Source organism: Salmo salar, chromosome ssa15 (assembly GCF_905237065.1).
Source record: "Salmo salar chromosome ssa15, Ssal_v3.1, whole genome shotgun sequence".
Classification (NCBI taxonomy): domain Eukaryota; kingdom Metazoa; phylum Chordata; class Actinopteri; order Salmoniformes; family Salmonidae; genus Salmo; species Salmo salar.
The window spans coordinates 32034901-32058480 of record NC_059456.1 but is presented as its reverse complement, the minus strand read 5'-3'; the positions used below and the strand labels follow the sequence as shown (position 1 = coordinate 32058480).

The 23580-nt window shown below is 43.6% G+C and overlaps 2 protein-coding genes across 2 annotated transcripts in view; both read left to right on the top strand.

The window, feature by feature from the left end:
• Window positions 1-19993, top strand: part of cfap61 (cilia and flagella associated protein 61) — a 35554-nt gene extending 15561 nt beyond the window's left edge. The window contains exons 18-26 of the mRNA XM_014144091.2: window positions 1592-1684; window positions 1880-2048; window positions 2275-2449; window positions 13963-14270; window positions 14530-14857; window positions 15775-15854; window positions 16053-16258; window positions 17782-17878; window positions 18022-19993. Coding sequence (XP_013999566.1) covers window positions 1592-1684; window positions 1880-2048; window positions 2275-2449; window positions 13963-14270; window positions 14530-14857; window positions 15775-15854; window positions 16053-16258; window positions 17782-17878; window positions 18022-18222 — 1657 coding nt within the window. The 3' untranslated portion in view covers window positions 18223-19993. The remainder of the gene's footprint in view (window positions 1-1591; window positions 1685-1879; window positions 2049-2274; window positions 2450-13962; window positions 14271-14529; window positions 14858-15774; window positions 15855-16052; window positions 16259-17781; window positions 17879-18021) is intronic.
• An 804-nt stretch (window positions 19994-20797) lies between these two features.
• On the top strand, window positions 20798-22805 carry insm1 (Insulinoma-associated protein 1). Its single transcript, NM_001140241.1, is given in 1 exon segment — window positions 20798-22805. A coding segment is annotated over 1 exon segment (1368 nt). The 5' UTR covers window positions 20798-20883; the 3' UTR covers window positions 22252-22805.
• Window positions 22806-23580: the final 775 nt, after the last annotated feature.

The following is a 23580-nucleotide window of genomic DNA, read 5'->3' as shown; positions in this document are numbered from 1 at the left end:
AGCAACCGGATCATTGTGTGTGGATGTGAAAGCAGCGCGGAGGGAGGGAGCGTGCATAACTCAGGGATGGGGTTGGCAGGCAGGGGCGGCAGGGCGATGGGCACACAGCTGCCTTGGGCTGGCATTCAGGAGGGCCCGGAGCTGGCCCTTTAATTAGACACTCCACTGTTCTCCTGTCAGGGATCTTCTGCAGCGATCTGTGTTTGCTGTCACTAATGACTTGACTAATGAGGCAGTTAGTGTCCACTAAACTAATGGTGAGGCGGTGCTAGCAGTGGGCCGGCTGAGTGATGGGTCAGCTTGGGCCCTGCTGGGCCCCCTTATCAGGCCAACTCAAACGGCTGGCCTCCAGCTTTCCATCCTCCTCCATCCAGCCCACCCCCACTCCTCCACTCCTCAGTGGGACAGGGTCAGATCAGGGGGAGCAGGGCAGACAGATAAAGAGCTGGTGGGGTGGCTCGGCCTCTCTGCCTGGTGGTCAGTGGGGTGGGGGGAGTGGAGCATCGGGGTCACAGCGGTTGTCTGTCAGCGCCTGATAACAGACAGACAGAAAGCCAGGAGGTCACGTCCAGAGCCCAATAACAGGCCTTAATGCCTCAGTGCTGGGCGTTAAACCCACCTTCTGGCTCAGATTAACACGGAAAGTTGGATTGAATTGAGCTCTGATTATTCTCTGTTCACCAGAAAACACACTGGATTAGGCTGCCGTTTTTAACAAAGACTGTAGTTTAGTTAGTTTCTCTATACAGCAAGCCAAGTGTTAAAATCTATCAACATTAAAGGGTTGTAATAACTATTGTGTGTTGAAAGAACAAGTTTGTGTTGCCTTAAAAGGTATTTGTTCACTTCCTACACATTTGTGACATGGATGCAGTGCATTAATTAGCCAAAATCAATCACTTTCCCTCCCAGAGAGAGGCAGCAGACTTGCAGGCGATCTAAAGCTTGACATGACATGGCTCAGCTCAGTGTACATCTCCTTTTCACACAACATCATTGAGGCTTTCTCTGTTGTATCACCAATAGGGATAATGTCCATTTGGCACAGAACAAAGGAGGACATTTACATCACAAGAGACCTTTTACACTCCTGATAGTAAACGCATAAGAGGAACACTACAGACTGGGGACAAAACCAGACAAAACAAAAGGAAGGGCTTTTACTCTGAGGCTTAGAAAATAAAGGATTTTTAATGCATACCGATGTAGATGAAATGCAATAGGGGTATTAGATGGAACCATTCAGCTGCATCTGCGCCCCCTCACTCAGCTCTCAGAGAATAACAGAACACTGCAGACAGAGAGCCTGTGCTCATTTCTCTGTGATGTCCTCTATTCTTCCTGGAACCCATGTACTATATGTTAGGTATTAGATTTTCCCCACTACTACAAAATGGAACAGGAACGCTGAAAGATAATTATTGGCGAAATACAACGTTTTGATCATCAGGTCAAGAGCATCTGTGTTTAGATAGGATGAGGTCATCATTTCTGAGAAAATAAACGTTCTCCTATTCTGCACTGCACAGTAGCTGCACTCATGAGTCAGGGTTATTTTCCCAGTAAACAGTATGTTCCTTTCCTTCTTCAGCCCACACCTGAGGTTCAATAACATGACTCTGATTTCCACGCATGGCTTCCCAGGCTACTACACCAATGAAAAGATGAGATTCTTGTCCACAAGGTGAGACACCTGCAGCTTCTCTTGTTGTCATTTAAGTCCTACGTGGTGGACTGTAGTCATCAATGTCAATGGAAAACTCATTAACGCTTGTGCATTATTTCATCTTTCGCGTTCGTGGATGTCTTTCAACGGGCTCCATAATACGCTAGCATACAACAACAAAAATACCTCTGTGCCCCTGTCCACTACCCACAGTCATGGCTCCAGCGACAGGGACCATGCCCAGATGTCTCTGCGCTCCTGGATCAACGTGGTGACAGGCAAGATGGTGGGCATCAACAGGGCAGCCAAGCACGTACTGATGTCTGGGGGCAGGAAAGTCCTTTATGATCATCTCATCCTCTGCACAGGCCAGCAGTACCAGGTTGGAGGGACATCCTGCATATAAGATTATAATTAGTAGTAGTATATATATATAATATGTTTTATGTCATAGTGTTGGGGGAAATTGAAGCACAATTTCTATAGTGTCATTTTATTTATTTTATTTTGTCACAATAGTCATCATTTCATAATCACATTATGATTCTGTATTGATGTTCTAAAACCTGAATGATTGCTGTGAGGATTTCTGGATTTGTCCCTGCTAGGTTCCCTGTCCCACTGGTGTGGACGGCAGCCATCTTCCCCCCAAAAGCCAGCTCCCAGCCCAGCCCCGCCGTAGATACACCGGGCCCGTCCCATCCAACCTCTTCACCCTCAACGACCACCACGACTGTGTGACCGCTTACCAGTGGCTGCTCAACAACTTTGTGGAGCTGAAGGGTATGTATGTGGTCTGGATACCAATCTGTTTCTGCCATCATGCCACTCCTTGTCATGCGAAGCAAAATGTGAGGATTGACACATACTGGCTGCTAACCAGGTAAGTATGTACACTGAGTGTACAAAACATTATGCTCTTTCCATGACAGACTGACCAGGTGAATCCAGGTGAAAGCTAGGATCCCTTGTTAATGTCACCTGTTAAATCCACTTCAATCAGTGTAGATGAAGGGGAGGAGACAGGTTAAAGAAGGATTTTTAAGCATTGAGACAATTAAGAAAGGGATTGTGTATGTGGGCCATCAGAGCGTGAATGGGCGAGACAAAAGATTGAAGTGCCTTTGAACAGGTATGGTAGGAGGTGCCAGGCGCACCAATTTGTGTCAAGAACTGCAACACTGCTGAGTTTTTCACGCTCAACAGTTTCCCGTGTGTATCAAGAATGGGCCACCACAGACTTTCGGCGACGCAATTTAGGAAATGGCTGCCTGATTTTTCGTACTGCACATCGGTTGGGTATTTCCCCCATAAATTCAAGTATTTACTCTGAATATTATAGTACCTCATGCTACAATAGAAAAGGGGGAAGCACGAAAAGGTCGTGGAGCTACAACGATAGTCCGTAACAAGGTAGAAGAAACTAAAATTGTTGACGAAACAGAGATGGCTAATGCTAGCACAAACAAGCTAGCAGCAGCAAAATATCCCTCATTTCGTGAGGTGATAAAGGAGGAATTCCGCTTTTGAGAGGAACTCCGAGAAGATGTACGAAAATAACTACATGAGTTCAAGAAGGACATTAACCAGAAACTTGAAGAAAACAAAGAACTTCACCGCATATTTACAAGAATGGGGGATGCAGAACAGCAATTTGGGGAAACGGATACATGGAACACTGCGATAAAGGACGCGCTTGTACAGTCTTTGAAAAGCCAGCACGCACTACAGGCAAAAGTGACAGAACTCAAATGTTTTTCACATCGTAATAACATTAAACTTTATTCTGTGGTCGAGGGAACAAAAATACTCAATGCCCAAATTCGTGGAGGGTGTATTCAAATAAATACTTGAAGACGAAACTGACTTGGGAATCGAGAGAGCACACTGAGCTCTGGGCTCAAAACCCCTCAGTGGTGACCTACCAAGATCCATAGTTGTGCACTTCCTACAATTCTTAGTGAAAGAGAAAGTCCTCCGTGCAGCCTGGAAAAAGCCTGTTAACTTCCAAGGCCAACGAGTGTTCTTTGATCATTACTATGCGGAAGAGATGCTGAAAAGACTCGAGTAGCTCCTCCCATGGACTGTGGTCGGCGGCAGAGTCGCGGAGAAAGAGGGAAGTCACCTTGGCGAGAGGACGTTCACATTCGAGAGAGACTCAGGCATTTCCAACGAAGATAGAAACTACTGAATCGGATTTTATGGACTTAATAGTCACGGCGAGATGTTAGACTTATTGGACCGTTATGGTTGACATTGCAAGAGGTAAAACAGCTCCCAGATCTTTCCCCCACTGCTTTGTAAGGGTGAGAAGCCTAAAGTATGTGGCCTACATGGACACATTACGTATGGTCACGTTATTAACAGATCTATTAGCTAATGATGTTATCCTGGCCTTGTGGTACCAGGACAACAACCTCATCAAGACAAAGGAGAAGATTGTGGACTACAGGAAAAGGAGGACCGAGCACACCCCCATTCTCATCGAAGGGGCTGTAGTGGAGCAGGTTGAGAGCTTCCTTGGTGTCTACATCACCAACAAACTAACATGGTCCAAGCACACCAAGACAGTCGTGAAGAGGGCACGACAAAACCTATTCCCCCTCAGGAGACTGAAAAGATTTGCCATGGGTCCTCAGATCCTCAAAAGGTTGTACAGCTGCACCATCGAGAACATCCTGACTGGTTGCATCACTGCCTGGTATGGCAACTGCTCGGCCTCCGACCGCAAGGCACTACAGAGGGTAGTGCGTACGATCCAGTACTTCACTGGGGCTAAGCTTCCTGCCATCCATGACCTCTATACCAGGCAGTGTCAGAGGAAAGCCCTAGAAATTGTTAAAGACTCCAGCCACCCTAGTCATAGACTGTTCTCTCTGCTACTGCACGGCAAGCGGTACCGGAACGCTAAGTGTAGGTCCAAGAGGCTTCTAAACAGCTTCTACCCCCAAGCCATAAGACTCCTGAACATCTAATCCAATGGCTACCCAGATTATTTTCATTGCCCCCCCCCCCCTTTTACACCGCTGCTACTCTCTGTTATTATCTATGCATAGTCACTTTAATAACTCTACATGTACATATTACCTCAATTACCTTGACTAACCGGTGCTCCCGCACATTGACTCTGTACCGGTACCCTCTGTATATAGTCTCGCTATTGTTATTTTACTGCTGCTCTTTAATTACTTGTTACTTTTATTTCTTATTCTTATTCGTATTTTTTAAACTGCATTGTTGGTTAGGGGCTCGTAAGTAAGCATTTCACTGTAAGGTCTACACCTGTTGTATTCGGCGCATGTGACTAATACAATTTGATTTGATGACACTGACAACGAGGTGACAGAAGGACATATTGTATCATGGGGAGGATTCAGTGAATGGACTGCATATGGTTGATGGCTTATATAGGCTATTCTAGGATATAAGACACAGACCAGACTGTTATTGTTCCATTATTTATCCTCTGTTACATTACACTCCTATTTTGCTCTTGTAATTAACCGATGTGTGTAGGCGACAAAAAGGCGGGCTTTTTATTTTTGGTTCCAACAGGTTTTGTTTCAGACTGCGCCACGCATTTTGATACTTGAGCAAGGGGCCTTTCCAGCAGTCAGGTTCATCCCCTCAAACTCCAGAGGCAAGGGACAATCCTCTGACATGGGAGTCCTTATAGCAAAGTCTCTTCCCACTTTGGTTTACTTTTCTATTGTTCTTGATTTTTCATTCTTTTTTAGGTTCATGTTAAGCAGGCTGTTATGGTACACAGGGTTTGGGGTTTATATTGATGCATCATCTGGATTTAAGGTCATAAGTCTCATTGTAAACAGACTGGGGAGTGCCATCAAGAGAAGTAAGGTAATAGCAAAGATGAAACGGGAAAGAGTTGACATATTATTCTGACAGGAAAGTCATTTATCCCATCCTGAATCGAGAAAATGGGCTATGGGATAGCTTTTTTAGAAGGGGTGTTGCAATTTTTATCCCAAATTCAGTAAATGTTTTGTTTATGTCATAAATAAAAGACAAGGAGGGTATATTTATCCTTGTTAAATGTAAACTGGATCACAAGGAAGTTACAATATTGAATGTACATTATACATGCCCCCGGGGAGTGACATGGTCTTCTTTAGGAGGGAAACCTCTGGCACTCTTATCTGTGGAGGGGATTTTAACATGATTTCAAACTCAAAATTGGACAGCACAAATCAACATAGGTAAATAAGTCTGGTTGATAAAAATATCAATAGGATATTACAGGAATGATGTATTGCACAACTTCCATATGTCAGAAAGCGAATATACTTTATACTTTTTCATGTACAGAGCAGATAGGCACAAGTCTAAAGATGTAGGATCGAGCAGAAGGATCATAATGGAGTTAACCTAACTCTACACCTTAATAGCAAACCAAGAAATACTCTATGGAGGCTTAATACAAATCAAATCAAATGTATTTATATAGCCCTTCTTACATCAGCTGATATCTCAAAGTGCTGTACAGAAACCCAGCCTAAAACCCCAAACAGTAAGCAATGCAGGTGTAGAAGCACGGTGGCTAGGAAAAACTCCCTAGAAAGGCCAAAACCTAGGAAGAAACCTAGAGAGGAACCAGGCTATGAGGGGTGGCCAGTCCTCTCTCTGGCTGTGCCGGGTGGAGATTATAACAGCACATGGCCAAGATGTTCAAATGTTCATAAATGACCAGCATGGTCAAATAATAATAATCATAGTAGTTGTCGAGGGTGCAACAAGTCAGTAACACAAGAGTAAATGTCAGTTGGCTTTTTCATAGCCGATCTTTGAGAGTATCTCTACCGCTCCTGCTGTCGCTAGAGAGTTGAAAACAGCAGGTCTGGGACAGGTAGCACGTCCGGTGAACAGGTCAGGGTTCCATAGCCGCAGGCAGAACAGTTGGAACTGGAGCAGCAGCACGGCCAGGTGAACTGGGGACAGCAAGGAGTCATCAAGCCAGGTAGTCCTGAGGCATGGTCCTAGGGCTCAGGTCCTCCGAGAGAGAGAAAGAAAGAAAGAAAGAAAGAAAGAAAGAAAGAAAGAAAGAAAGAAAGAAAGAAAGAAAGAAAGAAAGAAAGAAAGAAAAAGAGAGAATTAGAGAGAGCATATTTACATTCACACAGGACACGGAAAAGACAAGAGAAATACTCCAGATGTGACAGACTGACACTAGCCCCCCGACACAAACTACTGCAGCATAAATACTGGATGCTGAGACAGGAGGGGTCAGGACACACTGTGGCCCCATCCGATGAAACCCCCGGACAGGGCCAAACAGGTAGGATATAACCCCACCCACTTTGCCAAAGCACAGCCCCCACACCACTGGAGGGATATCTCCAACCACCAACATACCATCCCGAGACAAGGCCGAGTATAGCCCACAAAGATCTCTGCCACGGCACAACCCAAGGGGGGGCGCCAACCCAGACAGGAAGACCACATCAGGAAGACCACGTAATACAAGCAAGCTGAATGATCCAGCATTCAAGGAATCAATAAAGACAGAATTGAACGTCTATCTGGAGAATAATGATAACAGGGAAGTATCCCCTTCTACATTGTGGGATGCAGCTAAGGCGGTTATTAGAGCAAAGATCATATCCACATCATCTCTCAAGAAAAAGATTAAAGCAAAGAAACTGCTGAAATTACAGGAAACTTTAGGAAGCTTAGAACGATGTCATAGTCATCTCAAAGACCCTCGTATATTACCTGAGATTCAAAAGGTAAAACAGGAAATTGACCAGATTTATAGTGAAGAAGTTGAGAAAAGGCTCAGGTTCCAGAAACAATGATATTATGAATCAGGCTCAAAGGCAACACAATTTCTAGCATGGAGACTCCGGAAACAACAAGCACATAATACAATTTGTGGGTGAAATACAGAATTTTTGGATGAAATACAGAATGCATTTGAATCATACTATACAAATCTATACAAGCAACCAGAGAAGGCAGATGCACAGACAATAGTATTTTTTTTTAACTCACTTGATCTCCCCTCATTAGACTTCCTTCAGAAATAACTACTGAAGAAATGAATAATGCAATGTCTAATCTAAAAGTTAACAAGTCTCCAGGCTCTGATGGCTTCCCTTCAGAATGGTTCAAAGCCTTCAGAGAACAACTAACACCTCTACTTCAGGCCTGTTTTAACTGGACTCTTCAGGAGGGGGATCTACCACCACTGTGAAGAGAGGCCATAATATCTGTAATTCCAAAAGAGAGTAAAGATAACATTACAGTCATTTAGCAGACGCTCTTATCCAGAGCAACTTACAGTAGTGAATACATACATTTCATACCATTTCATGCATTTTTTTTTTTTTTTGTACTGGACCCCCGTGGGAATCGAACCCACAACCCTGGCGTTGCACACACCATGCCACAGGGAAGACTAGATAAGCAGGAATGCAGTTCCTATAGACCTATCGCAATTTTGAACAATGATTATAAACTGTATGCATCAATAACAGCCAAAAGAATGGAGGACATAATCCCAAAATTGATTGATGGGGATTAAACTGGGTTCATACGGAATAGACAGACAACATAGGGAGAACATTACATGTCATGGACCACGTCAGTCAGGAGAAGACAAGTGCTATATTAATCAGACAAGTGCTATATTAATCAGTCTAGATGCAGAAAAAGCATTTGATTCAGTGGGAAGGGATTATCTATTCCAAATTATGTATAGATTTGGTTTCAACAAAGAAGTGATACACTGCGTCAAAACTATTCATGTCCGACTGCCAGAATAAAGATTAATGGACATTTGTCACAAATGATAATTTTAGAATGTGGGGCAAGACAAGGCTGTAATCTTTCACCCAGGCTCTTCTCCTCTCCTTCTCCCATCGAGCCATTAGCCCAGGCAATAAGACAGGACCCATATTTAGAGGGAGTAACAGTAAGAGGCAGTAGATTTGCATGTATGCTGATGATGTTCTCTTGTTCCTTAAAGACCCAGATTCAAGTGTACCTAGATTGATGGATGTTTTACAAACATCTGGAAGATATTCAGGGTGTGTGCTTAACGTACATAAGACCCAAGACCTAGTATATAATCATACCCCACAGGAAGCACTGAAGAGCAGGTATAACTTCCAGTGGACCTCTTCATCCATTAAATATCTTGAAGTAAACCTACCAAAGGATACGCCCAAACTTTATGACATGAATTACGTTCCCATCAACAAGAAAATATATGATGACCTGGACAGGTGGAATTCACTTCCTTTGGATCTTAGTAGTAGAATCGAAACTATCAAAATGATCATCCTGCCGAGGTGACTGTATTTGTTCCAATCACTACCCAATCAAATCCCACCTAAACAGTTTAGGGAATGGGACAAACGGATATCAAGGTTTGATTTGATTTACGACTCAATTAAGCTCTACTAACTTGAGGTATGGGAAAGAATTCTGTTGGAAGGATGTTATCCGTTTATTCACAACACCTAAAGTGAAATCAAAACAGACTATTGGAGAGAATGTGGGCTATCAAGGGCGGATCACACTCATATATTTTGGTCCTGCCCTGCTGTTTAATCCTACTGTGGAGAAATAAGAAAAAAATGAAGTGGTTTTGACATAGAACAAACATTCATCAAACATTAATTTCTCTGTATTTAGGTGAAATACCTGATAACTTACACAATAGAGAAAAGTACCTGTTGAAGGTCCTACTGGCAGCCAGTAAAAAGGCTGTCACTAGGAAATGGCTACAAAAAGACCCCGTGACCCAATGGGTAGACATTGTTAAAGAAATACACTATATGGAGCGTATGACCTTTAAGAACACATGAAGAGAGAGGCCAGGAATACTGGGAAAAATGGGTTTCGTACATTGTCTAATTCAAAGATGATGTTACTGTTGTACGCATGATGTATACTGTACCTGCCAGACTGTTTTTTGTTTATGTGTTCTTCAATAAAAAATAAAGTAAAAAAATATATATAATGGTCCACCACCCAAAGGACATCCAGCCAACTTGACACAACTGTGGAGTCAACATGGGACGGCATCCCTGTGGAACGCTTTCGACACCTTGTAGAGCCCATCCGCCAATGAATTGAGGCTGTTCTGAGGGCAAAAGGGGAGGGTGGTGAAACTCAATATTAGGAAGGTGTTCTTAATGTTTGGTATACATGATAGCGCCCTTACATTAATTTCCACGGATGTGACATTATTCAAAGTCTATGAATAATTAGGGTCTAATTAGTGAGAGGGGGAAATCTTTCATCTCTCTCAACCAAGTCTACCTCCTCCATCTCCCTCCATTTACAGGGTGATACTAATTTCTGAGAGGCTAGCTCCCTAATGGTACCCTATTCCCTATATAGGGCCCTGGTCAAAAGTAGTGCGCTGTAAAGGGAATAGGGTGCTATTTGGAATGTAAGGTTTTCTGCTGATGAAAAGACTGATGTGCTTAAGTAGAATTCATATTTTTCCTCTGAAGAAATATGAGATGTGCAGTGATTCAGATTAAGCCTATTATATTAACTAATTAGGCGATCTGTTCATTATGGAGGAAATCATTACTAAATGCAAATTACTCCTACTATGAATTTAATGTTGACAAAAAAATATATGTTGAAGACATATTGGTTCAAATCAAATCTAATCCAATTGTATTAGTCATATGCGCCGAATACAACAGGTGTAGACCTTACAGTGAAATGCTTACTTACGAGCCCCTAACCAACAATGCCGTTTAAAAAAATACAGATAAGAATAAGAGATAAATGTAACAAGTAATTAAAGAGCAGCAGTGAAATAACAATAGCGAGACTATATACAGGGGGGTACCGATACAGAGTCAATGTGCGGGTGCACCGGTTATTTGAGGTAGTATGTACTTGTAGGTAGAGTTATTAAAGTGATAGATGACAACAGAGAGTAGCAGTGGTGTAAAGAGGGGGTGCAAATAGTCTGGGTAGCCATTTGACTAGATGTTCAGGAGTCTTATATCTTGGGGGTAGAAGCTGTTTAGAAGCCTCTTGGACCTATACTTGATGCTCCGGTACCGCTTGCTGTGCCGTAGCAGAGAGAACAGTCTATGACTAGGGTGGCTGGAGTCTTTGACAATTTGTAGGGCCTTCCTCTGACACCACCTCTTATAGAGGTCCTGGATGGCAGGAAGCTTGGCCCCAGTGATGTACTGGGCTGTTCGCACTACCCTCTGTAGTGCCTTGTGATCGGAGGCCAAGCAGTTGCCATACCAGGCAGGGGAGGAACCAGTCAGGATGCTCTCGATGGTGCAGCTGTAGAACCTTTTGAGGATCTGAGGACTCATGCCAAATCTTTTCAGTCTCCTGTGGGGGAATAGGTTTTGTCGTGCCCTCTTCACGACTGTCTTGGTGTGCTTGGACCATGTTAGTTTGTTGGTGATGTGGACACCAAGGAACTTGAAGCTCTCAACCTGCTCCACTGCAGCCCCTTCGATGAGAATGGGGGCGTGCTCGTTCCTCTTTTTCCTGTAGTCCACAATCATCTCCTTTGTCTTGATCACGTTGAGGGAGAGGTTGTTGTCCTGGCACCACATGGCCAGGTCTCTGACCTCCTCCCTATAGGCTGTCTCGTCGTTGTCAGTGATCAGGCCTACCACTGTTGTGTCATTGGCAAATGTAATGATGGTGTTGGAGTCATGCCTGGCCGTGCAGTCATGAGTGAACAGGGAGTACAGGAGGGGACTGAGCACACACCCCTGAGGGGCCCCTGTGTTGAGGATCACATCGGCTGCGGAGAGAGTGATCACACAGTCTTCCGGAACAGTTGGTGCTGTCATGCATGTTTCAGTGTTATTTGCCTCGAAGCGAGCATAGAAGTGGTTTAGCTTGTCTGGTAGGCTCGTGTCACTGGGCTGCTCCCGGCTGTGCTTCCCTTTGTAGTCTGTAATGACTTGCAATCACTGCCACATCCAACGAACGTCAGAGCCGGTGTAGTACGATTCGATCTTAGTCCTGTATTGACGCTTTGCCTGTTTGATGGTTCGTCAGAGGGCATAGCGGGATTTCTTATAAGCTTCCGGGTTAGAGTCCCGCTCCTTGAAAGCGTAAGCTCTAGCCTTTAGCTCAGTGCGGATGCTGCTTGTAATCCATGGCTTCTGTTTGGGGTAGGTACGTACAGTCACTGTGGGGACGACATCATCAATTGACTTATTGATGAAGCCAATGACTGATGTGGTGTACTCCTCAATGCCATTGGAGAAATCCCGGAACATATTCCAGTCTGTGCTAGCAAAACAGTCCTGTAGCTTAGCATCTGCTTCAACTGACCACTTTTTTATTGATCTAGTCACTGGTGCTTCCTGCTGTAATTTTTGCTTGTAAGCAGGAATCAGGAGGATAGAATTATGGTCAGATTTGCCAAATGGAGGGCGAGGGAGAGCTTTGTATGCGTCTCTGTGTGTGGAGTAAAGGTGGTCCAGAGTTATTTTCCCTCTGGTTGCACATTTAACATGCTGATAGAAATTTGGTAAAACAAATGTAAGTTTCCCTGCATTAAAGTCCCCAGCTGCTAGGAGCGCCGTCTCTGGGTAAGCATTTTCTTGTTTGCTTATGGCGGAATGCAGCTCATTCAACGCTCTCTTAGCCTCTGACTCTGGTGGTATGTAAACAGCTACAAAGAATACAGATGAAACTCTCTCGGTAGGTAGTGTGGTCTACAGCTTATCATGAGATACTCTACCTCAGGCGAGCAATAGTTTGAGACTTCCTTAGATATCGTGTACCAACTGTTGTTTGCAAAAATAAATAGACCATCGCCCCTTGTCTTACCAGATGCCGCTGTTCTATCCTGCCAGTACATCGTATAACCAGCCAGCTGTATGTTGATGTTGTAATCGTTCGGCCACGACTCCGTGAAGCATAGGATGTTACAGTTTTTAATGTCCCGTTGGTTGTTTAATCTTCCGCTTAACTCGTCGATTTTATTGTCCAGAGATTGCACGTTTGCTAGCAGAATGGAGGGAAGTGGGGGTTTATTCGATCGCCTACGAATTCTCAGAAGGCAGCCCGACCTTCGCCCCGTCTTTCTCCGCCTCCTCTTCACGCAGATCACGGGGTTCAGGGCCTGTTTCCGAGGAAGCAGTGTATCGTTCGTGTCGGGCTTGTCAGAGTCGTGAACGGAAAAAGAGTATTCTGCTCGTCCGTGGTAAGTAATCACTGTCCTGTTGTCTAGAAGTTATTTTCAGTCATAAGAGACAGTAGCGGCAACATTATGTACAAAATAAGTAAAAAAATAAGTTACAAACAACGGAAATAAACAAACAAACAAAAAACAATCGGCAGGGGGTACGTAAAACGTCTGCCATCCTTTCTGGCGCCATCCTTTCCGGCGCCATCCTCTCCGGTGCCATCTTGTTCCTTATTCCTTTCAGCAAAATAATTATAGAAAGGAGGAATAATAATGATATACTTCATAGAAATATAAAAAGCATTTAAAGTGTACTGGCAGCATTGTCCTCTGTTTTGGCACTGCTGTAGCTGTCCACTTCAGCACCATGGACAGAGACAGAAAAGCAAAGCCCTGACTAACAGTGGGGTGCTTAATCATTGAACAGCTTTCCTTCTACATAAATGCATCAACTTCATGCTTGCAGTCCTTATAAATGATGATTACAAAATTTGGGATGATCTCTAGTTTTTCGACCAGAATGATGCTTACTTGAATGCATACTATTATACAATTATTCTCCTTTTATCCCCCAAAAAATAGTAAAATACTTTTTTTATACAGGCCTTAGAAATTATTTTATTCAGGGACAATATCTACATTACTGTCTCCCAAATCAACTGGAATGCGGCAGCCATGGTTGTTCTTCCCATTTAGGATAATAAGCCCAAGGTTAGGGATGGCTAGATCGAGGAGAAAAGGGCCACTTCTGAAACCTGTGCATCAAAGGACACATTCACTGAGGCTAAACTCATTTAGATCCTCCTATTACCGTCATTATTAACATCAGTGAGTTTTCATCATCAGGAGAGGCTGAGCCTTAAGAATTCCGAGGTCACTCAAATAGCTGCTCTCATCTCATCCCTCCTCCACAGCTCTTCACTGACAAAGAGAAGATTAGGCAGTCTTTGTGTGGTTGCCGTGCCCCCTTGTTGCCAAGTGACCCGACCTTCTCCATCCACATAGCATCTGAGTAATTTGAGAATGCTGGCTGTAATACATTTCAACCAATCCTCTTGTGATTGTAAATTGCATCAAGCTCGCTATTCATTCAATCTGTTCTTTGTTGGAATGTCTTGTTTTTGTGGAACTACAGGTAATGCCATAGTGTACGGCAACACCATTGACGTGTACACCTGTGTGGAGACTCTGTTATGCCTGGATGTCCAAGGCTATCGCATCCACCTGGTCCATCTGCCCACCACGGAGGGCTCCAGCTGCAGCCCCAGCTCGTGCTTCAGCAACCCCACAGTGGAGAAGGCCATGAAGAAGGCCTTGGAGAAGAGTGGGGTCCATGTTCACCACAACTGCTTGCTGGACCAGATGAATGACGGACAGAACCCTGAGCCAATCACATCCTTGTCCTTCACCAGTGACAGTCAGCCTCTCCGGCTGGAGTGCTCTGTAAGTCCAAATCGCCCTCTCTGAAAGAAAAGAGGCGCTCTTACTAGGGTGCAGTAGCCTCATACTTGATTCAGTGAATTTGTAACAGGTCTCTAAAATGGAATGTATATCAGAGTTCTTGTGGGCTTCATTCATTTTTGGTCTCTTATTGTCCATTTTAATTGTGGATTTCATAATCGTATGAGCAGAGTAAAATAGTTGGTAGCGGGATCATTTAATGTAGTAAAACTGCCTAACCATCCTTGTTTTCTCTCTGTAGGTCTTTATGAACCTCTCCTCCAAAGGTGTGGACTACGATGCCTTTAAGTCCATCAACGACGCCTGTCTAGTGTACGACGGCCGACTGGTCATAGACACCACATTCCATACGAACGACTCCACCATCCGCGCAGCCGGGCCCCTCACCAAGTTTGCCCGGCGCTATCACGCAGACCAGTGGTCCCACTCCAGCTTCAACTCTAGGGAGGTGGGCCAGGAGCTGGCTGCTGCTCTGCTGCCCTTTTTCGACCCCACGCTGGAGCCGGCCGTCAACTCTCCAGCCGACCTGGACCGCCTCATCCCCATCTACACACAAGCCAAGATCCAAGGTCTGCTGCTGTCCAACACAGAAATAGCCAGAGAAATGATCTTCATCCATGTGTTATAGTTAAGCAATAAAGCCTGAGGAGATGTGGAATATGGCCAGTATACCACGGCTAAGGGCTGTTCTTAATGACGACGCAACGCGGAGTGCATGGATACAGCCTTTAGCCTTGGCATTCAGGGCTCGAACCACCCAGTTTATAATACTGATCGAGTCATAATTCTAATTATAACTAATTGTCATTTTTTTCTATCATTGTTGATTTATTCAAAACCCAAAGGTTTGCACATTGTATGTCCTGTTATCCTGTCTGTTCAGGACAATGTACTCCATCTCACATTTTTATGTAATGCTACATTGTTCCCTGGTAATGGAATCTCTGAGCTACTCGCTTCTTTCTCATTTTACTGTTTGATCATCAAACAACAATGAACCATAACAATGGCCGATTCTGTATTTGTTTAGTCACACGGTAAACAAGGTGAAGAGCTGTGCTCACAATATAACCACTTATTTTGGTCCGTTTCAAACAAATTGAAAAGCCTTGAACATGTTTCCTAGTGGTAGAAATACCTTATCACCCGGCATTATTCTACAGCATTGTCTGTTAAACTGTGGTAGTACATTTAAGTCATTTGGTAGTTATCCACACATACAATTCTGTTCATTTGAAAATAAATATAGTACTGTAACTATTTATTGCTCATCAAGTTACCATGTGTTTTTATAAATATTACACTAATTAGGTATTTCAAAGCATCCCACAGTTGGAAACATTATTTTCAGACACTGTAAGCAAGACATGTCTGTGACTTGGAGTCATGCCTGGATTTTCATTGTTTATTGGCATCAGTAGACCCATAAAACCCTGTTCAGCTGTTCTATCTGCTTTTAACATCTGTACACACTGTTTTTACCAAGGTGGTAGACTGCCAGGAGGATACAGTTATCTCCATGTTACCAAACCAGAGCAAAGGCCATCTGCAGTTCACCCTGTAGAGGTAGGTACCATTTTAAATCCTCACTAGAAAGTGCATGAATTTATTATTTTGTCACATAAGTATGCATTTCTCTTTGTGACTGCTCATTTTGAAAAGCAAGTTCTGAAAAGATCGAGATTATTTTTCCAAGTTCTCATACAAGTTGTGATGTTAACAACAATACTGAAATCTCTGTCTAATTTGTCCTATTCTCCCCAGGGAAGAGAGATCCTGACTGGCCGCATTGAGACTGGCAACTACTTCCACCTGCACCTGAACCAGTACGACCTGGTGGAGACCATCACCTGTCTGTCACTGAAGCCCTTCCCAGTCTCCAACTACCTGTGTCTCTATGGGAAACATGAGCTGCTGCTCAACCGCCTGTGTTCCTGTTATGATGAAGGGCTGGTTCACGACCTCTACAGGTAGGTAGCTGCTGGGGTTGTTTTCATTACAGTACACTACAGAGAGGAGGGAGTGGGGAGATTCAGGTCTCTGGAAAGATACACTAGATGGCCAAAAGCATGTGGACACACCTTCAAATTAGTGGATTCTGCTATTTCAGCCACACCTTGTATAAAATCGAGCACACAGCCATGCAATCTCCTTAGACAAACATTGGCAGTAGAATGGCCCGTACTGAAGAGCTCAGTGACTTTCAATGTGGCACCGTGATAGGATGCCATTTTTCCAACAAGTCAGTTCGTCAAATTTCTGACCTGCTAGAGCTGCCCCGGTCAACTGTAAGGGCTGTTATTGTGAAGTGGAAATGTCTAGGAGCAACAACGGCTCAGCCGCAAAGTGGTAGGTCACACAAGCTCACAGAACGGGACTGACTAGTGCTGAAGCGCGTAGCGTGTAAAAATCATCTGTCCTCGGTTGCAACACTCTTTGGAAACCATGTCAGCACAATAACTGTTCGTCGGGAGCTTCATGAAATGGGTTTCCATGGCCAAGCAGCCGCACACAAGCCTAAGATTGTCATGCACAATGTCAAGCATTGGTTGGAGTGGTATAAAGCTTGCCAACATTGGACTGTTTCAGCATGATAATGCCCCCGTGCACAAGGTCCATACATAAATGGTTAGTCGAGATCGGTGCGTAAGAACTTGACTGGCCTGCACAGAGCCCTGAACTCAACCTCATCGAACATGTTTGGGATGAATTGGAACGCCGACTGCGAGCCAGGCCTAATCGCCCAACATCAGTTCCCAACCTCACTAATGCACGTGGCTGAATGGAAGCAAGTCCCTGCAGCAATGTTCCAACATCTAGTGGAAAGCCTTCCCAGAAGAGTGGAGGCTGTTATAGCAGCAAAGGGGGGACCAACTCCATATTAATGCCCATGATTTTGAAACAATGTTTGACGAGCAGGTGTCCACATACTCTTGGCTATGTAATATATAGTTACATCTTACAGACAATACAAGTATGGTCAAGGAAAATATTAAATCAACGCACTGTCTTTATGTAAATCTGCATTTTGAGTAGGCAGCTCTCTCAGAAGAAGTATGTCTTCAAGATACTGTTCCCTGTCAGTGTTTGCAGGTAGGCTAGCATTTGGAGATCTGTGTTTGAGTGACCTCGTTTCTGATGTTTCAACACGCCATATATAGGAGCCATTGTCCCTGGGTCTAATCTATTAATGCAGGTCCCCAATCTGCTTCTTCTGCTCTGTGGAGGAGCTTAGCCACCCTGCCGTGCCCATAAGGCTCTCTAACACTACATCTGGATTCATCACTGGCCCTTGTCATGGCTCTGAATGAGGCCACTCTCAATGTCATTATTGGAGCTGACTGAACACATCATCAACTGTTAAAATAATGAATTGTCCATGCTGTTGCTGCTCTGTTGGGGGTTCTTAGGTGAATGCACTAAATGTGTGTGTGTGCATGTGTGTGTGTGTGTGCATGTGTATGTGTGTGTGTGTGTGTGGGGGGGGGGGTAGTTATTTCAGGGAGAAATGGTGCCTGGCGATATATCATGATCGCTTTGCAGACTTTGAGCAGGAAATGCACCAGATAATGGAATCAACTAAAGTGCAGGTTGGATTTGTCTCATCTTTCTCCATTCACATTCATATGGATAATGTGTTGAACTGTTTGTCTACCAATACTATTTGTCATTGCTAAGGTCTTTTTTGAGGGAGGGGGGGGCTTTTTAACGAAGGCCTTCTCTCTTTCTCCAGGACCACAATGGTGTGTCCATTTCAGAGCTTGTTCAGAGAATGGTAGATGAGAAGCTGGACATTATTGAGGAACCGAACATGTTTCTTAAGAAGGTGTTTGAAACAAGTGGGGGATTGGCTTCCCTGAAGACCAGCACTCTGAATTACCTGAGGTACAACAGGTACCACCTGACTATGTATGCCCAGCCTGGACTACTGTAACTGCTCCTACATCTTACCTTACCTCAACCCACATTTTAAACGACATATTCATCACATAGAAATATTCCATAGTTTTTATTTAAATAAAACGTTGTAGAATCATCCAACTGTAGTAAAAACATTGACATTCAATTGAGTTAATTTGAACAGAAAATACAGTAGCCAATGTTTTTAATAAATGTACTTGTTATTTTAGATAGTCAAGAATATTAGGCTATGTACACACTTTTAGCACGAACAAGAACACTAACTTGTAGTTGTCTTAATTTTATGAGAAGTTAAAGTTGACTGACTTGAGAAAACAGAGAAAACAAAACAATCCTCATTAAGTGTTATAATAAAGTCATAACGAATTGTCAAATTCAGCTTTCTCAGGTAACAGTTTTTGCTCAAATTCGCATTAAAGGTCACTTGTAATTGTAACTGCAAAGGTTATTGGGATGACTGATACGACTTAGGCCTGGATGAAAGTGGATTTAGTGAGTGCGAGGGTGGGTTCTATATTCTACAGCTGTATGGTAATGAGGCTCAAATCTTCACTGCCTCTCTTTGCGCAGCACACGCCAATGAACAAATAGCCGCACACGCGCCTCAAGGTATGGGATCGTTCAAGCGTTTATCAAATAGCTCGGTAAGATAAACGTTAATTGGTAGAATATATGAATTTATGAAATGACATGGCTCAATGACACCCAATGAATTGTGTCATCCCCTGGCTATTGAATAATTAGCCATTTTAATGCAAACAATTTCCCAGAGGAAGGCAATTTAAAAAAGTGTTTGAAAACATGGTATTCTAACGTGACCTATAGGCCTATATTATAGGCTTATACTGTAGGTCATGTTAGAATACCATGTTTTCAAACATTTTTTAAGATTTTACCTACTGAAAAAAATCTTCAATTATTATTTGCTGTTTGGGCCTTGGATAATTACTTTTTTCCCTAACTGTAAATTAAATCTTCCAGATTTGTGTGATTGTTTTAATTCGTAGCCTATTATGTGTGCTTTGATTCTTAATTATATTGGGGATATTTATTATTCAACCTCGAAGGAGATTTTGCCTCGACATATTTGCTGTTTCTGAATTAGGTCTATGGAGAATTTAAAAGGGAAACTTTCAGAATAGGCCGAATTGATCAGCAATCATTTCACGTAGCCCTATTTCAGATTATTTTGAGCAACTTTATAGTTATATACATGTATATGCCTATTAATAACCGGAGAGGCCTATGCCATTCAAATATCGTATTTGAGGAAATTCTGTCAACAGAAACAAAAAGACTTGGTAGACATCTGGCATGTGGTTTATCGCACAAATTATTATGGAATGAAATCTTGACGCATTAGCTGAACTAGACAAGTCTTCTCGTTCCTCGCCATGGTGGTGGATAGCCTTTCGGCTATCTTTTAGAGATGGGATATGACCCTGAAGGAATTGGGTTTGACTGTTTTTAACGGAGAGATAATCATGGTATGGCCCATTTGGAGACGGTCGGCTTTGTCCAAGCCACACTGATCACGCACAGCACGCGCCGACAGTATCTATTGGCCAGATTGCTTTGTTGCACATTTTACCGTGCAATTTCCTTTTCAATCACAAGCGGGATACAGCTTGCAAAAGCGCGGCCATTGTAATGCAAAGCAGGGAACCCTGTTTCATTAATTATGTATGCGTAAAATGACTGATTCATATGTCCAGAGTTCAACTGTCGTATCCAACACATGTCGCTATGGATGCCTTGAAATCTTTCTTTGTTGCTTTTTTTTTATTTCTCTCCAATATAAATATTTGCTTGTTTGGGTTTTTTAAATGTGGCGTTTTAAAGGAATAGGCTATAGTTTAAACTTTGTATTGGTTGAACAATTTGTCGATTTTCTTTAGCCTTGAATAAAGCTTAACAATTCTGCAATTGAAGCAGATTAAAACATGCAACTCAGCAATGTGTGTGTGTATGTGTGTGTGTGTGTGTGTGTCTGCCACGAAGATACTATTTTGGGTAGGCCAACTAATAAATAACACCAACCATCTTTGTCATTGTCCGTTAAATCAGGCACCCCACCCTAATTTTTATTTTAGATTCTAATGGTTGTTGTGTAGTGATGGACATCTCCTTTTTGGCAGATCTTTGTATGCCCGACCCCCCCCCCCTCCCACACACACACACATAAAGGAGGCACACAAAGCCGAGGCACGTGTGCATTTCTATGCAAACTCATCAGACCGTAAAAAGAGGAGGGTCCCGGCGTGTGCCTTCGATGGGACGAGGTTATGAGGGGGCAATGCGTGCATAGTAATATAAAAAAAACTCAGGTACATCTGCTTAGCAAGCTGCAAATCCTCCTATATTTCCATCCGAAACCAAGCCCTTCTCTCCACCCTCCCAAACCAACTCCGCAAATCCATAGGGATCTTAGTTCCATCTGATTGGTTGGGGGTGAGGCAACAAGGGGCGAGAACAATATCATAATTTCCCCTTAAAAAGAGTGCAGCTATGTCGTGATGAAAGCATCTCGGGAGGAGAACGAATCAATAGCAGCCAGGGGAACGGTGAACAATGAGAGTGTCCGATGTTTCTGTAATAATAACCTGAACCTGGATTTGATTTCAACATCATCTGTGCGTCAACAGTGCCTTAATCTGTTCCGTCCATCGCAAAAATGCCAAGAGGATTTTTAGTGAAAAGGAACAGGAAACCAAACCCTATGTCTTACAGGGTCCGCTCTGATGAGGTGGAACAGGGACAACAAATACAAGCTTTCGCATCCTTCCCTGAGCGCGCAGATGCAGCATCCCTGTTCTGCGAGTCATCAGCCACAGCAGCAGCTCCCGGACAAGATGCTAAACCCGTTCAGTTTGGGAACCCGGAGGCAGTGTACAAGGCTCTCTACAGCCCCACCCGGCCCGTCAGTAAAGACCATGAACAGGGATATTTAGAGAGACATTTCAATCTCGGGTCACCAGTGTCTGCTGAATCCTTTCCCACACCTGCCACTTTAGATCCCCTCTTTTCCCCAGTGGACCTAAAAATCGGTACCAGTAACTGCAACCGGGCCGGGACAACCACGAACTCAAATCTACCCGCTGTCACCGGGAATGGCACCAAAAGGCCTTCAAGCGACACCGAGCGTAAAAACAAGCCTCCATCAAAAAAAAACAAAGCTATCAAGAAACTACATTTCGAAGACGAGATGACCACATCACCCGTGCTTGGGCTCAAAATTAAAGAGGCTCCCGTCGACCAAAAACCCAGACCACAGCCGGCACCAGGTGACAAGCCTCTCGGTGAGTTCGTCTGTCAACTGTGCAGAGAAGCATATGGCGACCCCTTCGCGCTGGCCCAGCATAAGTGTTCCAGGATAGTGAGGGTTGAGTACAGATGCCCTGAATGTGATAAGGTTTTCAGCTGCCCGGCAAACCTAGCCTCCCACAGGCGCTGGCACAAACCAAAACCTCAAAATAACGCGTCAATGTCTGGTGTACAACATATTAAATCAGAGAGCGATAAAATGTGCGCGCTCGACAAGGCTGTGTCTGATGAAATAAAGGGCCGGAGTGATAGAGACACACCCAGCCCCGGGCTGTCAGAGTCGGGATCAGTTGGATCAGAGGAGGGTCTCTATGATTGTCATCACTGTGGGAAAAAGTTTAAACGCCAGGCATACCTAAGAAAGCACATCCTATCTCAACATGCCACAGCTTCCCACAATACCAGCAGTGAGGTCCACGATGCCTATCCCTTATCCCAAAACGAAGGAAAGCCGAGTGACAAAACTCCAAGCCACGCACCATTGAATCTGAGTTCCTCAGGGTGCCACCTGTGCCCTGTTTGTGGAGAGGACTTTCCCAACAGAGTCAACCAGGAGAGGCACATCCGTCTCCTCCACTCCTCGCAGGTCTACCCATGCAAATACTGCCCTGCCATGTTCTACAGTTCTCCGGGACTTACACGGCACATCAACAAATGTCATCCCTCAGAAAACAGGCAGGTTATACTCCTTCAGATGCCTGTGCGACCAGCCTGTTAAACTGAAGACATACCTGTGCCTTTACGCGTGGACGTCATACAGTATGCGTCAAGTTTGTCTCAGTCCTCGACCACTGCATTTAATAATGGGGGATTTAAAATCCCGTTTGGAGCTTGAAATATATATTTTTCAGACTCATCTTAGTTTATCTAAAGTACGTAAAGCATTAGACTGTTAACTTATTTTTCTAGGATCTCTGCACAAGTGCTATTGCATTAGCTTCTAGACCTAAGAAAGGCATATCCTAGCTGTACCGTTGTCATAAAATTGCCTTTTAATTCACAGGCTGGAAATGTATCTATCACTTTATTAGCTTGTGAATCTGTGGACATTCAATTTTAGCTTTGTCTCTGAACATAATACAATTTGAAAGGTTTGCCCTAGTGTAGCCATCAATGCCTTGGATTAGAGCTCATGTACACTCCTGCTGTAAAACTGCCTTCATGTATAGGTCGAATAATGATTGTTTTTAATGTCTTATTTATTATTGGCCAGATATTGTATCATTATTGTTATTTTACACGTGTATTGCCAATATACTACACATGAAACCATCATGGTTAGTTTCTATTTATTTATTTATTGAATTGATCTTATGTAAATGATGTTTTGTGTGATTTATGTGAGACTTATTCATGTATTTTTTCATGCCATAGCCAAATTATCCTTTTGACTTATTTATTTCAAGTTTACATAGATACCGAGGATGGTGCATAAGTAATCGATTGACTCTGAGCTTATAAAACATTCTCTTCAATGCTCTTAAATGCAATCCAGTTTTTTTGCTCTGATTGTTTTATAACTATTAGCTATATGTCTAAATAATAAAAGCAAAAAAATCTATATTGTTTGACTAACTTGGATCCAAGAAAATGTTGTTTTCTGACCTGAGCTTGTAGCTTCAGGATCATGCAGCCACAGTGGTGATGTTATTATAATGCATTTCACTATTGTCAGAAAGTAAGTGGACATGGCCTGGTCTTGGCCCTGCATGCTCAGTCAGTGAGGGAGTACAGGGTAGTGCAGGTGTTCAGCAGGTTGAGTTTGTTTTGTCTGTCTTCCTAAAAGGCTCCCCCTCAACACATTGACTCTTTGACTCAGGCTATCATCCTCACACCGGAGGCAGCCTCCATTAGCAACATCCCATAGTTCAGCAGCACAGAGCAGACCAACAGGAAGTAGAGATGGCATTACTGCACCAGAGAGTGGTGGGCGGCTGTTTATTTCTCACTGCATCCAGTGGAGGCTGCTGAGGGGAGGACGGCTCATAATAATGGCTGAAATGGAGTGAATGGAATGGTATCAAACACATGTTTTGGACTCCATTCC